Source organism: Miniopterus natalensis, chromosome 13, assembly GCF_054644295.1.
Source record: "Miniopterus natalensis isolate mMinNat1 chromosome 13, mMinNat1.hap1, whole genome shotgun sequence".
Lineage (NCBI taxonomy): Eukaryota > Metazoa > Chordata > Mammalia > Chiroptera > Miniopteridae > Miniopterus > Miniopterus natalensis.
In genome coordinates this window covers 21,824,735-21,851,114 of record NC_142093.1, presented here as the reverse complement: position 1 = coordinate 21,851,114, position 26,380 = coordinate 21,824,735, and the positions used below count along the sequence as shown (strand labels likewise).

General features: G+C 36.6%; 1 protein-coding gene across 3 annotated transcripts in view; it reads right to left on the bottom strand.

The window, feature by feature from the left end:
* The window catches only part of PLEKHH2 (pleckstrin homology, MyTH4 and FERM domain containing H2), a 71,399-nt gene that overhangs the window by 19,012 nt on the left and 26,007 nt on the right, over positions 1-26,380 (bottom strand). For all 3 annotated transcript variants that reach the window (XM_016204108.2, XM_016204109.2, XM_016204110.2), the window contains exons 8-21: positions 26,124-26,199; positions 24,633-24,727; positions 23,898-24,042; positions 22,543-22,679; positions 22,332-22,442; positions 22,082-22,168; positions 20,604-20,762; positions 14,468-14,548; positions 11,857-12,036; positions 8,699-8,807; positions 7,396-7,508; positions 5,389-5,568; positions 2,725-2,822; positions 845-1,022 (exon numbers count right to left, since the gene is read on the bottom strand). In XM_016204108.2, coding sequence (XP_016059594.1) covers positions 845-1,022; positions 2,725-2,822; positions 5,389-5,568; positions 7,396-7,508; positions 8,699-8,807; positions 11,857-12,036; positions 14,468-14,548; positions 20,604-20,762; positions 22,082-22,168; positions 22,332-22,442; positions 22,543-22,679; positions 23,898-24,042; positions 24,633-24,727; positions 26,124-26,199 — 1,749 coding nt within the window. The remainder of the gene's footprint in view (positions 1-844; positions 1,023-2,724; positions 2,823-5,388; positions 5,569-7,395; positions 7,509-8,698; positions 8,808-11,856; positions 12,037-14,467; positions 14,549-20,603; positions 20,763-22,081; positions 22,169-22,331; positions 22,443-22,542; positions 22,680-23,897; positions 24,043-24,632; positions 24,728-26,123; positions 26,200-26,380) is intronic.

Sequence of the window (26,380 nt, the reverse complement as noted above, 5' to 3'; positions counted from 1 at the left end):
TACTTGATGCATGATTAATGGTAACATATATTTATCTGGGTGCTTTAACTCCCCCCGCCCCCCACCCAAAGCGCCACTGGAGAAACCTAACACTGCCTTAGTAATTAGCTTGCTGTAAGAATTCAGCAGTCTTGGCTTCAGCCAACTGACATGAATTCAAAAGAGGCAGATTATTTGACAGCCATAAACATTTTGCAGAGATATGTCTGCTCATTAAAAGCAAACCAAGAACTACAGCACAATATGTAATCTTCAAGCAAATGAAAAAAAATAAGCAAGAAATGTACTTAAATGAACGTTTATGCATATAATGTTTGTTTCTTTAATATGCAGTTAAGTGTCTGATTCTGTGATAAAAGGCTTATGGCTACAAAGACTAATCGCTGGCTTTGGAACGAGCATGTTTGCTTCACTTAATAAGCGAGCTTATAGATCTGAGAGTTGGGAGGGCCCACATAAGCTTTCCCAGATAATTCCTGAGATTTGGAGACTTTCAAGAGACTAACCTTGTACACACCCAATGTTAGTAATTATTTCCTCACCTAGCAGGTGCACTGGTGACCTCAACCAAAGTATTTTTGTTTTTTTCCATCAGAACTGTGAGGGCAGGGAAACTCCTCCTTTACTTGGTTCAGTCTAGATTTGTTTTTAGTGTGAATTCTTTTTATTTAGCAAAGCTGTTTGAAAACTCAGCTGTTCTGATAAAAGATCTAACATATTTGCAAGTTTATCACGGCCAGCTGCTGACAAAGGTAGGGGGACAGTCTCATTTCTCTGTTGCCCAGAGGTTACACATAAGATGCAGGCTAAGCATGTTTTCTTCACGGTAGAAAGCGTAACCTACCTGATATATCCCATTCATGAAGTGCACAGGGATACTGAAGGGCAAAGAATGGTGATAAGGATTTCGAAGGAGGGTTGAAAGAATTTCCATTCTTGAGGGTCTTGCTTCTCGATCTCCATTCTGTTGTGTTCTTTCTACACATCGCTGGCAATAAATGGCATATTTTCCAAATTCTGTCCTATAACACAAAACTTAAGATAAAGCCTAAGAACGAATTTAATTAAGACAACCTAATATAGGTAAACCCGTTAAGAAAGCTTTCCTTGGTGTACATTATTACAAAGTACTATGCAAATTTTGACAGTAATGTTTCTTTTTGCATGTTATTATTAAACCTCTGTATCTTTTCTCAGATTCTACCTTCTTTTTTTTCCTTTTTTGGGGGGGCGCAATTCAGTCCATAATATGACCCCCTTACCAGTGTTTACTGCATCTCCCAAATAAACTACTTCCACTCAAATCCTTCTCTCAGGGACTGCTTCTGGGGAAACTCAAATGAAAGAAATCTCTAAAAGATTAGGACTTCTGAAAAAAACAATCAAATTACCCCCAATACACTCTTGGTACCCACACTTCAGGGCTTTGCCTTGTATTATTGCTCTTTACCTGTGCATCTGCTCCCAGTGGTGGCAGGGACAGTGCTTTGTTGACCTTCTTACCCCCACCCAGGCAGTGCCTTGGGTTTGGGACACACCAATGCTGCCTGATTTGTTTAAGTCAGTGATATTAGTCCTGTTAATTCTAGTTTCTTTGCTTTTGCCACTGATTGAATGAAACTTCCCCACAAAGTATTCTTCATCTTTACTGTATTATTATAGTCACAAGATGAATTTAAAATTACCAGTCATTATACAGTCAATATATAGTAACTGTATGTAGGATAATATAACTTAAGACATGCATGATGTTGCAGAGTTCTTGTTTCAAGAAACTGGAGGTTAGTGTTTGACTGCTAAACGAGGTAATAAAATATACCTTCAAACAGAAATATATTTTCCTCCTTACCCTATAAAACATGAATGCCTTAAAAAATGTGAAGCATTAAACAAAACCACTAGAGAAAGTAAATGTAAAAGCTAGAGATCTTATTTGCCCTCACTTGTTAAATGTAATTTTTACTCTGTAAATACAAGCAGATGGATAACACCTCTAAATATATTTATAAAGTGTCTTTTAGGCAGACTTTAAATTCTCACCCTTTGGGTGATTTGTCGCTGATTGCAACTGAAGTCACATGACCTTCACCACAGAGTCCCCAAAACATATGAACTGGAGAACATTTTTCTACTGCTTCAAAGTTGTTTTCTGTCTCTCTCTGTGTGTTTATTTGTTTGTCTGAGTCCCTAACATCAACCCCTTGGACAAAATAACCCTGATAACCCTTGGCTGGGTGCCCTGGGCCCCAATGTAGAAAGCCATTGTGACAGTTGGATTTCAAATGTCTTTTTTCAAGGAAATAAAAATTCTGAAGTAATTCAAATACACTCAAGTGTAAGTGGAGGGAAGACCATCAGGGAAGTTTTCCACATAAAATAATTCAATGTGGAGAAAAACAGTAAGGGAAAACTAAGGAAACAAAATAGTTGCTGTTATAACAATAACTAATGCTAAGTCATTCATACTTGAAATACACAGACTTTTCACTTAAAAATATTCTTTGTCAGGTTTCAAGCTTTCACTGCAATCTTCCATAAGATATTTAACATAACAAAGAAAATGTTTTCCAAGCTCCACATAAATGACAATCAAAGGTTCCCTGCACCAACGTTTGTTCCACACATTCTTCTACAAATGTGCCTGGTAGGTTACTAAATACTTATGATCTGTGGTAGACTTTCGGAGGTCACATTAAAGGTTTGGCTGGCGAGTTTTCTGCACACCTGGAGTCCGCATTCCTCTTTAGGTGGAGCCTGAGGAGCCACAGGAAAGGGTGGTGGGGAAGAAAGAGCCCAACACAGAGCGCCAAGAGCTGCCAGGCCTGGGCAAAGAGAAACGGCACAGGTTAGACGCCAATGTGGCCGACCGCGATCCAAGTCAGCCAGTCTGACTCACAGAGTCGACAGCCTTGCATTTTTTTTATTATTTTTTTTTTGGTTTTTCAATGTTTTGTTTATTTTAGTAATTTGTAGCTTTTTTTTTTTTTTTTTAAATCCTCACCCAAGGATATTTCCCCATTGATTTTTAGAGAGAATGGAAGAGAGGGAGGAGGGGGAGTGAGAGAGAAACATCGTTGTGAGAGAGACACTGACTGGTTGCCTCCCGCACACGCCCCAACCAGGGCCGGGGATCGAGCCCGCAATTGAGGTGCGTGCCCTTGACCAGGCATCAAACCTGGGACCCTTTGGTCTCTGGCCAATACTCCAACCACTGAGCCAAACCAGCAAGGGCTTTTGCAGCCTTTCTTGACCCCAAATGTGTTTGCTTCTTCCACATATACATTATCTTCTTAGAGCATTTATAATGCATAAAAACATTTAAAAAGCCACATTGGGTCAGATCCATAATCCATCCAGTTAATGTATATAGTTGTCTACGGCTGAGATACCCAAAGACATGGAGATATGGTAATCCTTTTTGACATCAAAGGTTGAGAACACTGCTCCTTTTTGTTCATTTATGTATTTACTCATTCATGGAAATATAAGTAATGGCTCTGTGAAAGGACAGACTGAAACACAGTAAAAAATCATATACCCCAAAACAAATCCAAAATACCTACACATACTTACACATATACATACATACGTAAGGGGCAAGTATATAAATATTAACAGAGATTAGGTAATAGGATCATATGTGACTTTTCCTTTTCCTTCGCTCTGTTCTGTATTCTTTCCTACTTTAATCTTTTCCATTAAGCAAGTATTGCTTCAGTACTTTTTTAAATGCTGTATTAAAAAGGAGGAGGAGATGTGTGCCCCTGTCTCGGACACTCACCTCTGTCTCCAGTGGAAGTCAAAACTTTTCAAGGATAAAAAGCCCAAACATAAAAAATAGCCAGCCATCTCAAGACACCAACAAGGCCAGTACGCCTACAAATTACTATTACTACTAATATTAACAATTACTATACTTATTCTTTACATTTTTCTCAAACTATGTATATTGCCCAACTGTTAATAATTATTAGACATATACAATAACTTTTTATATTCTAAATAACACTCTTTATGCTTTCTCTTTTAAAATAAAAAATGCTATTACAATAAGTTAGTTAACAAATATTTTATTACTTTTATATATAAACACCAAAGCCTAATTATGAAAATATATTTATTCTCTAAACCAATAAAGACTACTAAATATATCCACTCCAATAAAAACTGCAATGACTATAAAAACATGGCCCTCTATAACTGCTACTAAGGCCCAACAATTTTACTTATAAAACTCTTACTGTTCTCTTGGCGTCTGAAATTTTAAATAATAATTGTAATTTACAGCATTATATTCTCACAGCCCCGATTACAAAAACAAAATTATAGCTTCTAATTACACAAGTAGCGGGAATCAAATTAATAACAGCACTTAAATGTTTCCAATGGGAAATAAATGGGCCATAATAAATCAAAACCCATCTCATAATTGAATTATAAACACTAAAAAAATATGTTATGCCTTTAAACTATAAGTAAATATCATACTAAAAAACAAAATATAAATAAGACAGGCAACAAAACCTGAATCATAATAACTTACAAATTAAAAATAACTCATCATGTTTTTCTTAATAAAGGCTCATGAGACCTGACTGCCTCCCATTACCTACCTTTCACTTTGGAGGGAAAAAAATTCAGCCTTGACTTCCATCCAAGGTTACGGTCTTCCCTCATCCCCAATGGTCCATTGCTTAGCAAGACAAATGCTAACACTAAAACTTCCCAGGAACAAGCCTTCCCAGAACGGTGGGACCTCATTACGCAACCAAACGGTTGGCCATCAATATATCCATTGAATTAATTTATGACCAAACGGGAAATATATGAACAAAAAGGGGCCAAACACTAACCCGACAAGCTCAGGGGAGGCCTGCATGACGGCCTTGCAAACTCAGACCTAACATAACCGCAAAGCATGCTCTGAAATTAAAACTTTATAACTAAAAGCAGTTTATGGCAGAAGTCACATCCTAGAATAGAATCTTACCTGACAAAAGTCAATCTTTATCGTAAATAAGCCTGTCTGTTGTCTTTTACATCCAAGAAACCTAAATGTATATAGTAACTGATATTAATGCAAACATTAATGTTTTGAAGAATGTTGAAGAATACAGGGGAAATGATTATGTTCTATAATTTTAAAAAATTAGAATGCACACTGAAACACTAGTAATGTGAAAATGTGAGAGTGTAGAAATATATACACATACATTTCTACAGAAACATGTAAATCTATAAACTGAAAGGACATACATCAAAACATTAATAACTATTTTCCTTTCCACACTTTTTGTATTTTCCTAATGTCTATATTGAATATGCATCATTCTTACAATCAAGACAGCAACATCATTTTAAATTGCATGTATATGTATCACTATATACCTGCAATGGTCCTGGTTGATTCTGTGGCTGTCTCCGTCTTGTCTGTTTAATGAGCTGACAGCAGATTTCATTCTGTAGCTCAGGATGTGTCAGGCAGATCTGCAAAGCACTCTGGGCTAGAGATACGTGATAATCAATTGCAGGGGAGTCAACTGCGGCATTTATAAAAAGCTGGCACGTCTGAATTAAGCAAAAAATAAAAATAAAAAGGTATGGAATGATTAGATTTATTCTGCATGAATTATATTGATTCTCTTTTTACCAATAGTTGTTTTTCCCCCAAAATGGATCAAAAAGATATATTATGGTAGCACTAATCAAAAGAAATCCAGAGTGGCTACATTAATATCTGACAAAGTGGATTTCAGAGCAAGGAATTCTGCCAAAGATAAAAAGGGTCACTTTATAATAATAAAGGGGTCAGTTCATCTAGAAAATATAACAATCTTAAATGATTATGTACTTAATAAAATATATGAAGCAAAAGCTGATAGGATTACAAGGAGAAATAGACAAATGCACAATTATAGTTAGAGATTTCAAATACTCCTCTCTCAGTAAATGCGAGAACAAGTAGAAAGAAAATTAGTAAGGATTTAGAAAACTTGAACAACGCTTCGCTATCAACCAACTTGACCTAACTGACACTTAACAGAACACTCCACCAAGGGCAGAATATGCATTCAGTTTAACGGTATACAGCACATTAATGATCTCTTGTCCACTATAAACTTCATAAGGACAGAAACTGCCTTATTTATCTTTTTATTCTCTACACAGCACAGAGTGACAGAGCAAATGTTTAATGAATGAACAGATTTAAAATCTGATTAAATAAACACAATATCTATTAAGAAACATTAGTGTTGATAAGCACCAATGGTTCGCTTTAATATTATGTCATTATACAGTAGGTAGTCTTTATCTCTTCTGAGGACAGAATATAATAAAATAACTTTAGTCTCTAACCTAAAGCATTGCTGCCCAAGAACTACATCATAAGATGATCAATGAAAAAGATTTCCACCATTACATTTTATCATGTTAAGAAAGTATCTATCACTATTTTATGAATGTTAAATTTGTCATGCTTTTTCAGCATCTATAGAGATGACTGTCTACTTAACAAATAATGGTAATAGATATTCTAATATATCGCCATCCTTAATTCCCTGTAATAAATCTCTTTTAGTCACACGATAGCATTCTTGTAATATGACGCTGGATTCTGTTTACTAATGTTTTATTAGTTTTTGCATGAACTGCTCTGTTTTGTAGTCATTTTTGGGGTTCGCTTTCAAAATAATACTTCACAAAAAGATTCTGGTGATATGATGACTGAGAATTGCTTCAAATAATCCAATGTTGGGGAGCAGTGGAGATGAGGAAACTGAAACAAAACTGGCCATGTGTTGATGCCACGGAGCTGGATGACGGGTACCTTGGACCTCATATTTTCTCTGCTCATTTGTTTGAAAAAGTTAACCCCCCCCCCCCAGAATTTGGGGGATTTCCTTTTTCTATGCTTTGGGACAGTTTAAACAGCATTGAAATGACCTACACTGACTAATGACAGAGATGGGATAAAGAGTGACACAGTTGAATGGTAAGTTTCAAGTGCTCAGCAGTTTGTAATAGAAGCTGAATAAGGAATTTGAGAGTAGCACTGGAGAAGAGGAAGGGTGCTGATCCCTCTCCCAACCCTGACGTGGGTGTGATGTGAGAAATTCCTCCACTTGAGAGGTTAATGGGAAAATGAGTTTTCTGATATTAAGTGTTTCACATTGCCCAAACCATATGCAGTTTATTTCAGTAAATGCCAAATCCTCACTCAGAAAGCAAATTAAATTCACCTAATTTTATTTCAGTAGATTTTCTTCATCATCGTCATCATAATCATCATCACATTTTGAATTTTCTTGGAAAAAGTGAAAGTTTATAACCTAAATTATTTTTATTTTTTCAAGTTAAAATTTTAATAACATATAACTCCATATAAAATGTTACCTTAAATAATTTAATAGCCTCTGTCTGTAGAGCTTCAGAAGGTAGTGTTGTCAGAGGGGAAACAATTCCTTCCTTGCTGTGACACAAAGCTGGGTGTCTCCATATCTGAGAGGCTAAATGCAGAATAAAATATGAACAGAAAACAGAAAGAATCACTTATTTTGGCCTCCCATTTACTAACCCGTTAGAAATTAGCTCACTGAGGCCTGGCTCACAACTTTAAGTCACAAAGGTCATGAAAACCTTTGGCAACATTATTTCATTTCATTTTCCTGGCCACTGGGGATTCTCATGTCTCTGTTTCAGAGAAATTAAATCTAGAAGAGTTTGCTCCTAATATTCTTGGCTGAAACAAGTCTACCAGGGCACTATTATGCTGCTTAAATGTGCTAAAGATTGGTGACCCAGGTAGAGAGATGATTATACATTAGAAGGAGCTGCAGAAAGATCTGGAAAGGAGAAGCCAAGGTAGGAGGAGATAGAATGAGAAAGAACTTGGAGTCATTCCTCACATCAACATTTATTAAACTCCTATGCTGGATTCTAAAAATAAAATGTGATCTCTGTAATTAAGTAAAGCATAACACAAAATCTAGACTCTCAATAGGAAAACCTTAGCCATAAAAAATAATTTCAATGCAAAGCAACAAATGCTATGAAAGAGTTAAACAGCAAAGTGCATTGGGGCATAATTTTAACATTTATTAAGAATCTTTGCCCTAGCTGGTCTGGCTCAGTGATTAGAGTGTTGGCCCACGGACTGAAGGGTCTTGGGTTCAATTCCCATCCAGGGCACGCACCTCAGTTGCAGGCTCAATCCCCAGCCCAGGTCGGGGCACGTATGGGAGGCAACCAATCAATGTGTCTCTCTCACATCGATCTTTCTCTCTCTCTCCCTTCCACTCTCTCTGAAAAGCAATGGAAAAAATATCCTTGGGTAAAGATTAAAAAGAAAAAAAGGACCTTTTCTCACCAGATGTTGAGTTGGAGTGGGCTAGCTGAGGGAGCTTTTAAAGTAGGTAGGATTTTACCAGGTTGGTGAAGAATCTGAACGAAGAGGGGCATTTCTAGCAGAGGGGTAATGTGAGCAAAGGCAGAGGTGTCACAGGACAGGGAATTTCAGGGAATGATGGTGTCCCTGAAGCCAAAGAACCACAGTGAAAATCCTGGCCCGTGACAAGCCAAGCCAGTGAAACGGTAGGTACACTGCAGGGAAATGAACCCACAAAGTAAAAACTCCATTAGTCTAAAGGGGTTTGCATCCATTTCATAAACTATAAATCCTTCTATGTTATGAACTTACAAGGTTCCCCTTCAATATTTAGCAATTTACAAACGAGTTGTTCAAATTCAGATCCAACATTTACATTGTTACTTCCAGCTGCAACAGTCAGATGATAAAGCCAAGTGTCCTTAAAAACAAAACATTATTAGAGATGTTAACCAATATATAATTTTTGGTGATTTAAGGAAAAAAACAACAATTTGCATAAACAGGAGAAAACTTTGACACTAAAAAAAACCAAACTTTTTAATTTTTAAATGATAATTAAAAGTAAGCCACTTATTCAAACAGTTCTGAAGTAGGCTCACTTGAATTGTGCTCATAGTACCATTTCCCACTGTTCACATTCTTATTATTTTCTATAGATGTTTCTTAGAAAAGCATGATAAAGTTAAGGAAAGTAATGTTAAGAGACTTGAATAAATACAACCAGTAGTAATATTCCTTTCAGAAATACAATAAATTCTATCACATTTAAAATCTGATTCCCAATGCATACAAATAACACATACAAAATACTTAGGAAATCCAGAAAATTTGAAGAAGAAAATAACACCAAGAACGAATTTACTTCAACACAATAAGGGCCATATAAGAAAAGCTCACAGATAGTATCATACTCAATGGTAAAAAACTGAAAGCTTTTCCTCTAAGATCTGGAACAAGGTAAAGATGCCTAATCTTGCCACTTCTTCTCAACATAGCACTGGAAGTCCTAGCCAGAGCAATTGCGCAAGAAAAAGAAATAAAAGGCATCCAAATTGGTAAGGAGGAAGTAAAATTATCTTTGTTTGCAGATGACATACTCTTATAGGTCGGGCTCAAAGATTCCGCAAACACAGTGTTAGAACTAATAAATGAAACAAAGTCGCAGGATACAAAATCAATGTACAAAAGTCAGCTGCATTTCTATACACTAATAATGAATTATCCAAAGTGGAAATCAAGAAAACAATCCCATTTACAACAGCATCAAAAAACCCAACAATTTAGGAATAAACTTAGTGAAGGAGGTAAAAGACTTATATAACAAAAACTGTAAAACACTGATGAAAGAAATTAAAGCAGACACAAATAAATAGAAAGACATCTAGTGTTCGCGGATTGAAGAATTAATATTGTTAAAATATCCATACTACCCAAAGCATCTACAGATTTAACGCAATCGCTATCAAAATCCCAATGGTGTATTTTACAAAAAACAATCCTAAAATTCATATGGAACCACAGAAGACCCTGATTAGTCAAAGCCATCTTTAGCAAGAAAAACAAAGCTGAAGGCATCACACTTCCTGATTCAAAATATATTACAAAGCTACAGAAATCAAACTGTGTGGTACTGGCAGAGGCCAATGGAATATAATAGAGAGCTCAGAAACAAACCCATACATATGCGGTCAACTGATCTTTGACACGGGTGCCAAAGATACACAACAGGGAAAGAATAGTCTCTTCAATAAATGGTGTTGAGAAAACTGGATATTCTCGTGCAAAAAAAACCAAAAAAAAACAAAGAAACTGAACCCTTCTCTTACACCATACACATAAATCAACTCAAAATGAAATAAAGACTTAAACATAGACCTAAAACCATAAAACTCCAAAAGAAAACATAGGGACAAAGCTTGGCGATGATTTCTTAGATAAGACATCAAAAGACAAGCAACAAACCAAAAATGGACAAGTGGGATTACATCAAACTACAAAGGTTTTGCACAGCAAAGGAAACAATCAATGAATGAAAAGGCAACTAATAAAATGGGAGAAAATATCTGCAAACCATTAATCCAATAAAGAGTTAATATCCAAACATATAAGGAGCTCCAACTCAATAGTAAAAAAAAAAATAATAATCCATTTAAAAATGGGCAAAGGAACTGAATAAACATTTCTTTGAAGAAGATACACAAATGGCTAACAATATATGAAAAGGTGCTCAACATCACTAATCAGGGAAATGCAAATCAAAACCATAATAAGCTATCATCTCATACCCATTAGAATGGATTTCATCAAAAAAAGCAATTAAATGCTGGTGAGGATGTGGAGAAAAGGGAACCCTTGTACACTGTTAGCTGTAATGTAAATTGTTTCAGCCACTATGGAAAACAGTATGAAGGGTCCTCAGAAAACTAAAAGTAGAACTACCATGTGATCTAGCAATTATACTTCTGGGTATATAGCCAAAGGAATTGAAATCAGGGTTTTGAAGAGCTATATGCATTCTCATATTTATAGTAACATTATTCATAATAGCCAAGACATAGAAGCAATCTAAATGTCCCTTGACAAATGAATGAATAAAGAAAATATGGTATGTACATACAATGGAATATTATTTGGCCTTAAAAAAGAAGGGGTGCTTCATAAAAGTTGTTTATATGTTAAAGATATAGTAGCCATCCATGAAATATTTTATTTTTTATATTACCCTTTTAAAATATGTTTATGATTTTATTTGATATAAAGAAGTATTTCAATTTTTGTAGTCAAATATATCAACCTTATCTATTGTTTCTTACATTGTCTTTTTTTTAGAAAGTACTTTTTTTTAGAAAGTACTTATTCCAAGACCAAATAAAAACTCTTTAAAAAATTATGTCATTTAACTTCTTTAAATTCATCTGGAAATTATTTCGTTATATGTTTGAGATGACAAACTGAAATGTTTTCCTAAATAGCCAATTTCCTCAATATATAATGAACACAAAATACTACGTATTGAATAATCTGTTACTTCATGCCTCTTTTATCACAAATTAATTTTTATTTTATATTACATTAAATTTATTTTTATATATGACTACATACATATAACACATGTAATAATTGATTTTCAATTTTATCTAAACCAAAACTTTGTTGAAAATGAGTAAAAAATATTAGAGGCCTTAGATTCACCCCAAAAGATCCAGTCTGAGAGATCCACATTTTGAACATAAGGTTATCCTACACCTTCATGCACTAATTTCAGCCTTGAGGCTACTTTTATCAACACAATTGAAAAATGACACAAACAAGGCTTGTTTCCAGGGAAGTAAAGAATCTCTGAAAAGAGAGATGGAAGTCTTTTGCAAAGTTTTCTTCCTCATTTCCATTAAAATGATTTGAAAATTACCAATACTTAATAACATTAATCTCTATCATTCTAAATTAATCATTAAGTCCTTACATACTTTTTCATGCTTGGATCCAATCAGGAGGTAAGTCGGACCTTGGTCTTTGGGGTGGATCACAATGGTGTAATGTGTGGACAACAGACTTCGCCCACTGGCTTCATAATCTTCATCTGAATCACAGGATCTGTCAACCTCTTCAACTTTAGCCTCCCAGAGTTTGATCTGACCTAAAGGAAACTAAAGTAAATATTAGTAATTGTGAGGAAGACACTTTCTAAATCTTTTCCTAGTAAAATTTTTCATATTCCTTTTCATTCGTACCTTTATAAAGCACACCTTTTTTTAAATGAATGCTTTTTTACTTCAGAAACCAATTAAAATGTCACCTGTTCAGTGAGGTCTTACCTGGCTATCTTATCTAAAATGCAATATTAGGCAAATTGTCTGCCTAATAGCTGGTTAACAGTAAAATTAATTCATTTAATTCTTTTCTGAGTAGTTACTATGTGCAAAGCATTATTCTGAGCTCTGAATAAAGAAAATTTACTTCTGAAGGAAAAAATGCAAAACTAACTTATGTGTTCTTTCAGAAAAAGAAAGATAGTAAAACAAAAGCAAATAATAGGGCAGAAAGTCACATTAATAAATACAAAGCAAGTTTTAAAAAATGGGATAAAGAAAACTAATTCTACTATGATACTACATGACAACACTATTGTAACTGTGTGCTTTAGGCATATCCAATCATATGAAAATCAAGGTTCCATCTACCCCAATATTTAAAGATTATTTTTTATTTTACCAAAGGATTCACCATAGCTCCCTAAACAATGAACAGACCTAGTGCTTTTAAATATTTTGACTGAATAAAAAAAAGACACTGATCCAGATTAAAAGCAAATTGTTTCTGAAATATCTATAGCACAAAATGAAGTAGGGTTATTCTATCTAACTCGCATGCAGTCTCAACACTTTTCCAACAATTATAAAGGATTTTTACTTATCTATCTACATTCTTATGACTTGTTTCTTCTGTGACCAATGCTTTCCATTTAATTAGATTTATTATTATTATTATTAATGGTGAGAACATTTAAGTTTCACTAAGCAAATTTTAAATTATTTTTTATTTATAAAACACATGCTTATTATAGAAAGTTGGTAAGTATAGAAAGGTATTTTAAAAAGAAAAAAATCATAATCCTACCATCACAGATAATTACTCAACATTCGGTGTAGTTCTTTCCAATCTTTCTGCTATGTATATTTTTACATAGAAGTGCCAGACTAAGCATTATAAACTCGGCATCCTAACCACCCTCTTTTAAAAAAGTCTCCCCATAACTGCAGAAAAGAAGCTGGGAACTATATTTGTCAGAGTCCCCTTTCCTGTATGGTTCTGAGTTAGAGTTTACCTAGGAGAGAATTTGCATGAGCTGTGACAGAGAAGTCATTATTTTCCTGAGATAGCTGTAGTCAGATGCCTGGGCTGGTGTGAGAGTCACAGAGGCTTCCTAGCAAACTGCTAAGGACCAGCTACCTCACTGCTTTGGGTTCAGATTTTCATTGTCATCTTCTCATACCATCAGGGGCAGCTTCCTTGACCTTGGTTCCCTCAACTTTTCTAAAAATTAATTAACTTTTCTAAAAAAATTATTTATTATATAAAGTTGTATAATATAAAAAATTATAATATTAAAAGGATTATACCTGGAATACACAGAGTGGCTTCTATTTTCCTGATTTATAATTTAGTCGGGATTATGCTGAATATCTAATCTTGTATTGTGCTTATTCGTGTAGCATTTATGGGAGCAATTTCCCACATTACTTTAGAGGTATCATTTTTAATGGCTGCACTGTGTTAATTTCCATCCATGAGCAACACTGAAAATAAGGGCATGCATTTTAAATGCAGCTACTCAGAACTGAGAGTGAAGTCTGTGAAAATGGAACAGAGAAAAACCAACTGACCCACATGGTCACTGGACCAAGAAGTTTGGTCTCACTAACACAGTAATTGGTCACAGGCTGCTGTTCTGTGCCACTGGCATCATTATTTTATGTGAATATTCTTGGTCCACTGTGGTTTAGTTTTTTATAACTCCAGCCACCCAAAGTTGACATGGGGTACCCATAATAATTGGGCACACATTTCACCTTTGTTAGATATCCTATCTTTTGATTCTGAAAGTAAATATGACTCAAGTTCTTTTGGGAAGAAGATTAGTTAAAAATGAATATGTAAGTTATAATAGGTAGATGAATGGATAGATAAGTGGTATCTAGGGGTTCAAGGGCCTGAGACAGGACTGGATTCTTTTTCCTTTTTCCTCCCTGCTCTTCTTTCCTGGCTTGTTGTTCCCTTCATCCAACCTTATCTAGTCTGTCAGTCCTGGAAAATATGAGAAATTAATGGTTGGGAGTGGGGCAGAGGAAGACTTTCCTAAGAAAAAGATGCATTAATTAAAAGTTACAAAGACTTATAATTAAGAATAAAGACTCTTATAGGTATATGATTACCTCAGTAATAAATTTTATGCAAAATTTCAACCCCTATAAAAAAATTCAAAAGCTTTAGCTAGCAAGAAAAGAGTGACAGAAAAAAATTTTTAAGGCATAACAAACAAAAATTCCTCTAATTAGTATATTAAAAATACATACATACCTTATCTTCTTGACTGCGAAAATAATATAATGTTTTTCCTACAAGTGTACACCAGACTCTCTTGGAGTAGCCATGCTTCACCTGAAATCATATTTCGGAAAATTACAAAGGTAGCTAGCTCAGAATCTAATACCTTAACGTATGGCATAGTCACACTATTTGAAGCTGTATAGGTGTCCAGTTCGCTCAAGGTATAAGTGATATTCCAGCTAGACTGTCAAATGCGGTTTAAGCTTTACCTGTTACAGTAGTAGCACAGCACGTTTTGCTCACCATTCAATGTTTAACAAGTGTTTACTGTATGTCAAGTACTGTGCCTGGGACTGAGGATTCAAAGATCAATAAGACAAGTTGCGGTTTCAGAAGTATATTTCACAGTTTCCGTATTTCATAGATTTCCAGCAACCCTATAGCTCTCTAGGTTAACACTCCATGTTGGAAATGAGAGAAGATCAAAACCTAAAGAATTATAGTGATTCACAAATGTAAAAAACTCATTCATTCAAAACATTTGATGTCTCCTCCAGAAGGATTCATACTAAATAATAAAATAATATTAAAAGCTAGCATTAGATGTAGAGTACTTCTTATATGGCAGGAACTAAGTTAAGGGACTGGGACAAAACCTGAATCTAGCTCTTGATTTTTGAATAGTCAGAGCTGGTCTAGGTACTGGGGATACAGATATGAACAAGACACAGTTTCCTTCCTCAAGGAGCACAGAGCCTTGTGAGGAGACAGACAATTAAACCTTCATCAAGAACATGAAGTTTACATTTATATGCATTTTTTTGTGGAAGACAATTTACCAAAATGTTTACTGAATATTGTAGGTTTTTCATCATTTGGTGTCCTCATGAAGATCCTTACTGTGGGTTCCTCCCCGGCCCCATCCTGCTCAGGGATGGGCATCCTCTGCCTGCCAGCCACAGGCATACCTTCAATCCTAGGAAAACACCAAGAACCCTATTCCTGCCAATGGGCAGGTTCACAGTAAGCCCTGTCGCCCAGACCCAGAATGCGGTGTGCCTGGCTGAGCTTACCTTATGAGCCCACTACCCTACCAGCCTCTCCTGCAACAGTCAGGACTTCAATCTGGGGAGGCCCACCACCTGGAAACCAAGACACTGGCCAGTAAAACGAAAGCCCAGCATCCTGCCATCATGCTTGCCCATTAAGGAGAAAAACAAAGCAAGAAAGGAGAAGTGCTTGGGAGGACTGTTTTACAATTTAAAATAAAGTGCTCAGGCAGGCCTCCCTGACACTGAGTCAAGCCCTGAAGGAGGTAGATGAGCTATGAAGTCATCTGAGGCAAAGGAAGCAGCAAAGTTCCAAGGCTCTGAGATGGTGTGTGCCCGTCCATGTGTCTGGGACGGAGCAAGCGGCCATCGGGAAGGGGCAGGAGGTGACAGTGGGGGGCACAGATTTTGCAGGACCTCTGCAGTGACTTACATTTGAGTGGACTGTTCTGACAGTAACACACTGAGAAGAATATAAATTATTGACACAATAGATTTTTATAGTAGGCAAGTCACTACAGTAGAAAAGGCCTGAATTTTGAGGTCAACTGGACCAAGGCTTAAGTTCCAATTCTACCGCATGCCAGATGGTGTCCTCAGGCGACTGACTTAACCTCTCGGCCTCTGTGGGTAACATGGGATTATTGGACACCTCATCGGGCTGTTGTGATGACCAAAGGAGAAAATGTAAACAAAGAATAATAGTAGTTACTCAATAAATGCTTCCTTCCTCACCAGGCACAAGGAGAAGTAAAACACATGTTTCGTTTAAACCCACAAGCAGCCAGCCTTTGGGCTTCAAAGTTATGGTTTAAGCAAACAACTGCACCATCTCACAGTTTGATGGACTTAAAATGCTGCTTGAGGGAAAACAAAAAATGTTGCATTTGGCAAGACATGTTTCAGTTTAATTAAATTTAGAAACATATATTTGTAGACAAATATCCTGGAAGTTTTAAATAGTTTGTGTTAGGCAGGGTTTTTTTCTTCTTTTAAACAAACTCCAAAAAAACAGACTCATCAAAACTGGAGTATAAGGCAGCAGGCTGTAGACAGTATCCTTCCGAGATGATTTATCTTTAAAACAGAACAATGGGTACTTTTGAAGAACTACAAATGAATAAAGACCTGTGCCAACTCACTGTAAAAGCTGTGTTCCAAAATGCTGTCTATCTTCATAGGTAGATCTGACAATATTAGGATATCTTAAAACTGTGACTTAGTCTGAAAAACTCATAATAAAGCAAGTTACACTAGAAGAATCCTCAAGAAGATTTAAAGGAAATATCAAACCTCCAGGCTTTGGGGAACTAAATAATTGAAAGAATCATTTTTTACCTTGCATCCAAAACCAACATACTTCATATCAGCTCTGTTTGAAACTTTGAAGACAAACAGTGTGTCACAGCCTGATGGGCCTTTGCGATCACACACAGCGTAAGCCCTCATGGTCTTCTCTCTTTTCCTATATTCTCATACCTGTAGCCTTATCCACCACAAATCGTGACTTCAGCATCTAGGTGAAACTCTTGTGATAACAATAAACATTTCTGAAGTGTTTATGAGCACCAGCCACCGTTCTAAAGCACTTTACCTGCTTAAGTAATTCACTGAACCCTTCCAACGCCCTGTGAGGTTGGCGCTATTATCCCCGCCTTACATATGAGGATGCTAAGGCACAGAGCCTGTAACTTACCAAGGTCACACAGCGGCAAGCGTCAGAGCCAGGATTTTCACCCATGTTCTTGCCTTTGCCTCTCTACATCCTTAATCCACAGCTCCTTGCTCTCTTCATCTGCTATCCCTCCATTTTCACCGTCCACCCGGATCTCAGCCCCTCTCCACCTCCCTCTCTCCTTACTCACACTCCAGTTCTTTGCCTTCATTCAAAACTGAGTCCCCTAGGCCTCCCATCATATTCCAGTTTACCAGTCCTCCCCCGGCCTCTCTTCCCTTCTCCGCCAACCTGGATCTGTGCTTGATCCTAAAACAGCTCCAGCTCCAAGACCTGTGGTTACTTCACATTCCTATGCTTCTGACAAATCCACCCAACAAAACTCCTTCTATTTTAACTAACCCAGTGGAGAGTGTGGGAAGAGAAAGAAGATTATGGTGATGAGGGGTTATGTGAAACAACACTGGCCGCAGTTAATAACTGTTGAAACGGGGTGATGAGTGTGTGAGGGTTCATTCATTCTATCAGTCCCTCTACTTTCATGTATGCTTGGAAATGCCTGTCATAAAACACTGATACTTCAATCATCACTTGATAAGACATGGATAAGCAAGTAAAATGTTAACTGTAGAATCTAGGTGGTAGGAATATATGGGTTTCACTGAAAAATTCTCCTGACTTTTCTGCATATCTGAAAATTTATGTAATAAAATGTTAGGGAAAATATCACTGTCCTCACAGCCCTATCATGTAAATTCTCTGCTCCTATTTCTGGGCATCTGAAGACATTGAAGAAAAATAACCAATAAGAACTCAAATCACTATCGTCAGGCGGGTCCTCAACGTGCACCAATCCTATTTCTGCCTCGGTTCCATGTCTTTCTTCCCTGAATAATTATTCTGAATCCTTTCCTCCCTCCCAGTAAATGACTTTGTTTTATGGAGGAATCTTTCTCAAGAAAACTGAGGCCATCTGGCATGATCTCACTCAGTGCCCCACAAGCTTAGCTGTGCATCCTTCCCACCTTCCTGCCCGTCCAACCCTCCCACTGTGCCTTCCCACATCTTAGCACCTTCCAGCCCCAAGCCTGCCATGTGGCAACTGCTCAATAAATTTTTGTTTTCTAAATAAACAAATTATTGTATCAAAAAACATCTTTCCTAAGCAGGAAAAGTTGCAAGAATGAAAATCCAGAATCAAATTAGTCAAGTTCTTAATATCGACCTACCTATTTCTGTACTTAGAAACGACGTGACAACTTGGAAAAAATCTCCTCCCCTCTAAGGTACTCAAAGCTGTTCCACAGCATCTCAGGCTGTAGCCTGGATGTGAGCTCAGAACAAGTCACTAATAGCGGAGGGACGTTTTTCTGTTATAAGGCCCTGAGGGTGAAAATATGGGGGTGGACAAGGTTTCATAAAAGGCAGGAAGAAAACCCAATAAGCATCCTGTCTGTGAACCCTAACGGTTTAGGCAGCTGCTAATCACATCAACTTACAGTCATTTAAAATGAAATTGTGAAATGGGAGGCAGAGAACAGCAGAAATGTAGAATGAGCAAAAATTAGTCAGCCATACTTATCAATTAATAAGCCATACTGATAAAGTAGGAGCAAGCAAACAAATAAACAAAAAAATTAACTTGGGAGAAGTAACAAACCCTTGGCTGTGGGATCATATTACACTCTAAGGGCTTGATATACATGGTCCTTGAAAAAGAAGGACAACTAGACATTATGAATTATAATAAAAATATGATTTAAAGTAGCACTATGTTCACTGAAAAATATATATTTGCACAGGACCAGGGAGTTCCCTAGCCCATCAGTAACTGAAAAAAATACTTTTATGGTAATGTAATATTTTGAAAACAAACACAGGTCATTCATTTCTTTGTTGAATGTATTGAATTTTTTAGTACTTTGGACTAGCTGGTCAGTCTTTGTAAACATTACTGAATAGCACCCATATTAAGTATAGGCTACAGGGAGGCATAGCTCAATATCTATATTTTTTCACCTCTTTCATAAATAGAATGCATGAATAATGAGTGACTGCAGAGGTTATTTTTGTGTGAAACATTTTGTGTGTAAATATTTTATTGTATTTCTCTAAACGTGACAGTAGATAACTGTCAAAACTGACTGATATTTAAAAATTTAAAATAATATTTTTAGCATAAATCAATACTCATTAAAAAGTTAGAAAATAGAACTAAGGGAAAATCAAATCAAATCGCACATTCAGTATCTGTTGGTAAATTTCCCATGCAGCACTGGTGGTGAGCACAGCTGCCTTCCATTCAGACCTTTTCTATGAATACGTTTAACAAAAGTTGTGCTTTAGAGCATTATACATATTCTGAGTGAATATAATATTGCACTCCACTTGTTTATCACCCAACACATCATATTTCTGTAACATTAAATATTCTTATTAAAATGACTGCAGAGTAAAGCATTATCTGATTATATAAACATTTATTTAAATCATCTCCCCCTCTACATCTACATTGATCCCGAGCTTGCTTTATTATAAACTGCGCCATGCAAGTAATCTTTCAGGGGTAATGGAAATGTTCTCTGTCTTGATAAAGTGACAGCAAATATCTGTCAAAACTCATCAAACTCTATAATTAAGATCTGCATTTCAGTGAATGCTAATTATATCTTTTTTTAAAGTAGAAAAAAAACACCATGCTGTGATGAGCATCCTTATACTTAAATCTTTTACAAATTAAGACCATTTCCTGAGCATAAATTACTGAGACTGCTGAATCAAAGGATATGTATATGTTTTTAAAATATTTAATATTCTTTCATTCATTTGTTCTTTTAAAAATATTTACTGAGTGAACAGTGTGGCCAAGACATTGCCAAATTGCCTTTCAGAGTAATTCTCTCATTAGCAGATTTCTTTATTTGTGTCAATACTGCAGTTCATAATGTTAAAAAATGTCCCCCCTTTGACCAGGTTTTTAAAAATATCTATTATTCCAAGTTGTGCTTTTTAAAGAATGTTATTAGTGAGAGTAAAATGCCTTTCCACAAGCTTATGGAGCATCTATATTTCTTTTGATCTCTGCTGTCTCTACTTCTTTCCCTTCATGTCCTTTGTTCCTTCCCCGCATTGGTATCCTTTACTTACTGATTAGAAAAAGCCTGTTTTTCAGCCATTTCAAATACCTTTTCAAAGCTTTTCATCTGTTTTTCAAAAATCCTGCCTAGAGAATTTTTGAGAGTAAGAACATTTAAATTTTTATGTACAGTAGTCAAATTTGTGATTTTTCCTCTTTATGGTTTTGGACTTTGGCATCATACTTAAAACACCCTTCCCCACCCCAAATAATATAAATATTCAGGGTATACTCTCTGACGCCCACTCTTCGTGATCAGTGGGGCTGGTTCTGCCGCCGGGACACTGGGGAGCATCAAGTTCCTACCTTCGTGAGCAGGCCCTTCACGGTCGGCTTGCCCTCAGGCTGCAGGAAAAGCGGGTTGGCAGCTTGGACTCGAAGAACATTCTGCAACACTTTAATCCATTCCTCCAATATATTGGGAGAATCTGCAGTCAGATAGTATGTGTGTTTTTCAGTGGTCAACTAGAATGGGAAGAGAAAGAGACAGGAAAGGGGACTCTGAAGATTTAGGATTATTGCATTCAATTGTCCATTCTTAACATCGCTGCTTAACATAGGAACAAACCTTGAATCCGAGGCACTAAACAAATGACTCCATAAATAATTTATCATATTTTAGCTACTTGGTGAGAATTACAATAATTAAGTTTTTATTGAATATATATTTTTCACTTCAGTTTACTTTAAACTTTTCACAGTATTAAAATTTTGGGTCATGCTTTTCTCTTCTTTACTCAAAACATTTTCCTTTAAATGTGCTATAGGCTCCTGGTTGTTGAAATGGGGAGCAGAATGACTGGAGACTGTACTAAAATAACACATTTTAAACAAATCCTGGAGTCATTTGTTATACATATGAAAAAATCAATTATAAATAAAATAAGATCTTGCCTATAAGAGAAATTCTTGGACCCAACATGTGTTTGGACATTATGAACTTGCAATTTTTCAGTCTCAAATTAACCATATGTCAAATTTTCCAGATATTTAAGAACCTTATAAATGATTCTTATTAGCCATGCTCCAACACAAAGCTTTCCCTGATTCTTCTTTCTACATTTGGGGGCAGTTCTCAGGTATTATCCACTGGAAACACTGATAATGTACCTTGTATTGAAGTCTACCCTCCCAAGGAGCAAAATAAGAAAATAATAAGCATTAAAGGCATTTCAGAAATAAAGTGTCTAATTTAAATCACATATACCAAACTATGTCAACAGCCTACGTCTTAAATTTAACATGTTTCTGTCAAGACTGGACTATCCGTGCGTGAACCGGTCAGCAGCTCCCTATGGTGTGACTTGCTAGGAACTAGTACAGCCCCTCTGCTCAGCAATATCCTTCCCATTTAGGTGTCAATAGCATCTGAAGTTCATAGAAGAACTGTCATCTTCCAGTTCTGTATTAAAATGCAAACACTCCTGAATTTAATATACATTAAATTAAGAACATCTTCTTGGAAATTCGTTTATCAGATAACCCTCCCCTAAAATACCTAGACAGTCTGAGCGCTGAGAAGAGCTGGGAGACTAAGTGCAGGGAACGGACAGTGTAAGTGATAAAGGGCGAATGAAGTAGTGGGGAGCGACTCAGTACAAACTTAGCTTATATTATAGTTTTAACCAAGAGCTCCTGGGGTTTCATAAATTTTGAGTCATCGAACTTAACCCAAAGTAAATTTTTTAAAAACAGTGAATCATCCAACCTCTTCTCTATTAGTGTGAATAACTGAGAATTGAGTTTTGCATGATACCCAAAAAAAAAAAGTTTTTAAAAAGTACCTGAACTGTTTGTTTGTTGTCTCCTCTTAAAATACTGCAGGATGCACTAAGTTCAATATGGCCTTGCGGTTTTCTAATTACATCACTCTGTATGAAAAGAAGAAAACCAAGCACAAAGTGATTGCCTGTAATAGCAATAATAACAGTAAGAAATACTTTAATTACTAATATCACAGGGAAGAAAATCAATCGGGAGTCTGAAGTCTAGTTTGAGGAATTCAGTTCCAAACAGCAAGCACTTGCCACTCACCGGAGATTTGTAGTAAAGTAATTCACCACCTTTAAGAACAAACCATCTCCGCTTCCAAGTCTTGACTTTCCCACTCATTTTTAACAAATAGCCAGATTTTTCCAGAGGCTCCTAATTAAAAAGAGATTTAAAAAAGTATTTAGGTTTCCTTTGGAAGCTCCAAATAACAGATTCATTAATTTAAAAAAACAAAAGCTGATGCAGCATTTACGTTTTTCCCATTGTCACTGGAGGAGGAGCACGTTTTCGGGAGCTTCTGCTCCGGCTGCGAGTACTCCGAGTCCGTGGAGTAAGCATCTGGGGGAATAGCATAGTCGCTTTCAGACGCCACAGAGGAGAGGGACACACCTAGGCGGGCGAAGAAGTCAGTCAGTATCTAATAACTGGGCTGTCCAAACGCTGCCTGTGAGTTCTCTTCAGAATACAGCTATTCCTAAATCATAAAACTTCCTGTGCTCGAGTTAGCCTCACGCCTTTGGCCATGAAGAACTTTTGAAGCAGAAAACAGAACCAAAGGGCATGGACCGACATGCAGATCTTTAAGGAAATCAAAGGGACATTAATATTTGAAATGATTACAAGCAAAGCTATTTTTACATGTATAAAATATATGCAATAGCCTACAAACGTATCGTTTATTAAGGATTAAAATATGTGCATTTACATTTACATTTTTACATACAGGCAAATATTTAATCTTAATTTATCAAGATTTGTACAAACACACTTTAAATCATTTACCTTTTGGAATCACTTTTAAAGTAATTCACATTTACAAAAATCCCACAATTTTAGTAGTATTTTTTATACAAGTCCAATACTCCTAGTTTACAGATTTTAAAAATCTTTTTTAAAAGAGAAGCAATATGATTTAAAGATATAAACAGACTTTTTCATCTGTCAGCAGCTAGCTGTAGGGGGTCAAGGTAAGAGCAAAGAGACCAGTGGAAGCCCAAAACACTCAACCTATGGAAGCTGAGAAACTCCAGTTGAGAATGAGGGGCTTGGGAGTACCTAGGGGCTCCATGGAACACAGTCTGAAAACCAGCAAACACGTCATGGTGAATTAAAGCCTTTTGTAAATCTAGGCACCACTTAGGGTGATGAGATCTCTCTGCAACCTTTACCTATGCCAAAAATTTCTTCAAAATTTCCACTAAAAAGCAAAAACATATCCGAAGTAAATTTTTTGTTCGCTTCCATCTTACTATCAGATTAACCACCAAATTTTTAGATGTATTTTTTGCCATTTAGCAGTGTAACAAACTTAACTGAAATGAGTGTATCCCATAAATTACGCAAAATGCCACACAGTAACTATAGAAGAACCACTCATGTTGGCCAAGGACCTCACTTCACTGCTGTAATAAAGTGATCTCTCTTCTACACAAGAGGCAAGGTTAAACAAAAAGTCTCTGTGGCTTGTCTGGAAAAACGAAGAGGACTGAGAACATAAGTGTCTTAGTCCTGGGCTAACTCTCTTTTCACTGCCGTTTAAAACAATACCCGGTTACGGAGATAAAAGTCGCATGGAGCATTCCGAGCGCCCGGGAGTGCCCCCCTCACCTCGCTTCAGGGCTCGGGGGCTGCCGGGCCCGCTCCGGCTGCGCGTGTCTGACTCGGAAGTCCGGGAGCTGCATCGGGAGCTGTCTTCCTCCTCAGATCCCGAGGACTCGTCCAGGAATGGGCTGCTGCTGATCTGGGTCGCCTTCTAAAGAGAAGCAGAGCCACCTCTGTGTGTCCATCTCTAAAGTCGCCTCTCTCGTTAGGCATCGGATGTTTTACCAGAAGAAGTCACGGAATACAATATTTTAAAGGAATACGAGAATATATCTTGTCATTATCAAAGTCATGCTGTTCAAGTCCCTAATTAGCACGGCATTTGTCAGCTATAAGATTCCTGAAAACACAAGGCCATGAACACCTGGTGATACTTATTTTAATAGGGTTCTTCAAGGGAGGGAGGGGAGCCCTGGCAGTGATACGAAGATCTTTCTAAATTAGTTTTCATGACATCATTATGATGTGTTTCCTTTAGACAACTAACCAAGCCATGGAGGGGGGGCCGTATCACATGGGACGTAACAAAAATGGACTCAGACCCCCAATACTGATTAAGAACAAATATCTTCTCCAGATCTTTCCATTTATCTTTTTATGCTGTATCAGAGTGAACTTCTAAAACTCCCTATAAGAGAGAGTCTGTGTAAACTGACAAGAATGGAATCTGAAGCTTGAATAAAGTTTTCTTGATCCATCATGAAGAGAACCACCCATTTAACAGTAACAACAATGAGTTACCCCCTTCAAAGTTGTATACACTGGGGTTGTCATATTCTTGTATATCAGAGATGTATAAAGTCCTGATGTGGTATAGGAAAGCACTGCAACAGAATCTGAAACAGAAAGCAAAATGATTTTTAGAAAAACAACTAACCAGCACTTAGGTCTACTTCTTATAAATGTAAATTAACAAAATGTCCAATTAAAAGAGAAATCAGATCTACACACACTATTATTGGTTACATAGTCTACTTTAAGAATTATGGCATTTGCAAGTTTAATTATACACTCTTAGATGGTTCATTATTTCCTCCTGTGTACTAGTTTCCCACTAGACTGTAAGCTCTGAGAGCAAGGATCGCAGCTTTTATTTCTATGGCATCTCCGCCCAGCTCACGCTGGGCAGAAATAAGCATAAACACCTGCTGACTGGTTCAGTGAGCAGTACCCTGTGAAGATTTTCTCTGATTATTATTGACATGGTGTTAAAACATTAGCATTCTTAAGCCTTTATCAGGTGAACTTTATGTTGAAAGGTTAGAATATAACTTCCTAAATGGTAAGAGCATGAGATAGTTGGAAAAAAACCGAGCGTCAGTGATTACCTCTGAGATATGGATTAGTGGTAGGATAGGTAGAAGGAACCACAGGAAGATCTTTCTTTTTGTTCCAGACAGTTCTTTGCTATTTTACTTTAATTTTTAATAATGGGCATCTGTTGCCTCTATGATAATTTTTTGATGAAAGAGAGAGAGGAAGGGAGGGAGGGAGGAAAGAATGAAGTGGAAGGAAAGAAGGAAGGAAGGAAGGGAGAGAGGGAGGGAGGGAGGGAGGGAGGGAGGGAGGGAGGGAGGGAGGGAGGATAAAAAAAGAGAAATTCGTTTTCAACTCTGGGAAAAGTGAACATAGAAACTAATATCTTTCCTTTCAACAGCTGAAACTCCACAGATCCTTTGCTTTAGCCTTTCCAGGTAAACACATAACGAGGTGCTCTCTACACGACAGCTGAATGTTTATGTGCCCCTCTACTCAAGAACATGAATTTTAAAATACAAATCAGCAATCCTAGAATCATTTTCTGAAAGTTTAAATAATTCTATTTTTCTATTATTTAGACATTTAGGAAGTTCTTGGCTAGTGAAACAGTACAAAATCATTAAAAAAATTTTTTAAACATTTTTTATTGTAGTAAAACAAAATAACATAAAATTTACCAACTTAACCATTTTTAAGTGTACAGTTCAGTTAATGTCAAGTATATTCACATTGTTGTGAGTCTGATCTTGATAATGTTTTATCTTGCAAATCTGAAATTCTATACCCATTAAAACAACTACTCCCCCTTTTCCCTCCAACTCCCAGCAGCCAGCACTCTACTTTCTGTTTCTATGAATCTGACTACTTTAGATGCCTCATATAAGTGGAATCACACAGTATTTCTTTTAGCGGCTGCTTATTTCACTTATGTCCTCAAGGTTCATCCATGCGGTGGCATGCAAAATCACTTACTTTTATTAACATTCTCCATACTGAAGGCCTCAGACATTCGAATGCCTGATTTGGCGACAGCATAAATTCTGCTTTCCTAATGTAAAAGAGAGATTTAAACTGAATACTTAAAGCAAAGAAATTACTACTTTCAATGCACATGCTTTTCATTTGTTCTTCATTTAATATTCACTAGAGTACAGCATTATTATAAAACTGTCGTCATTGCCAACTAAAATACGCCACTGTGGATGGCACTACAGAGGTTTTTTCTACCC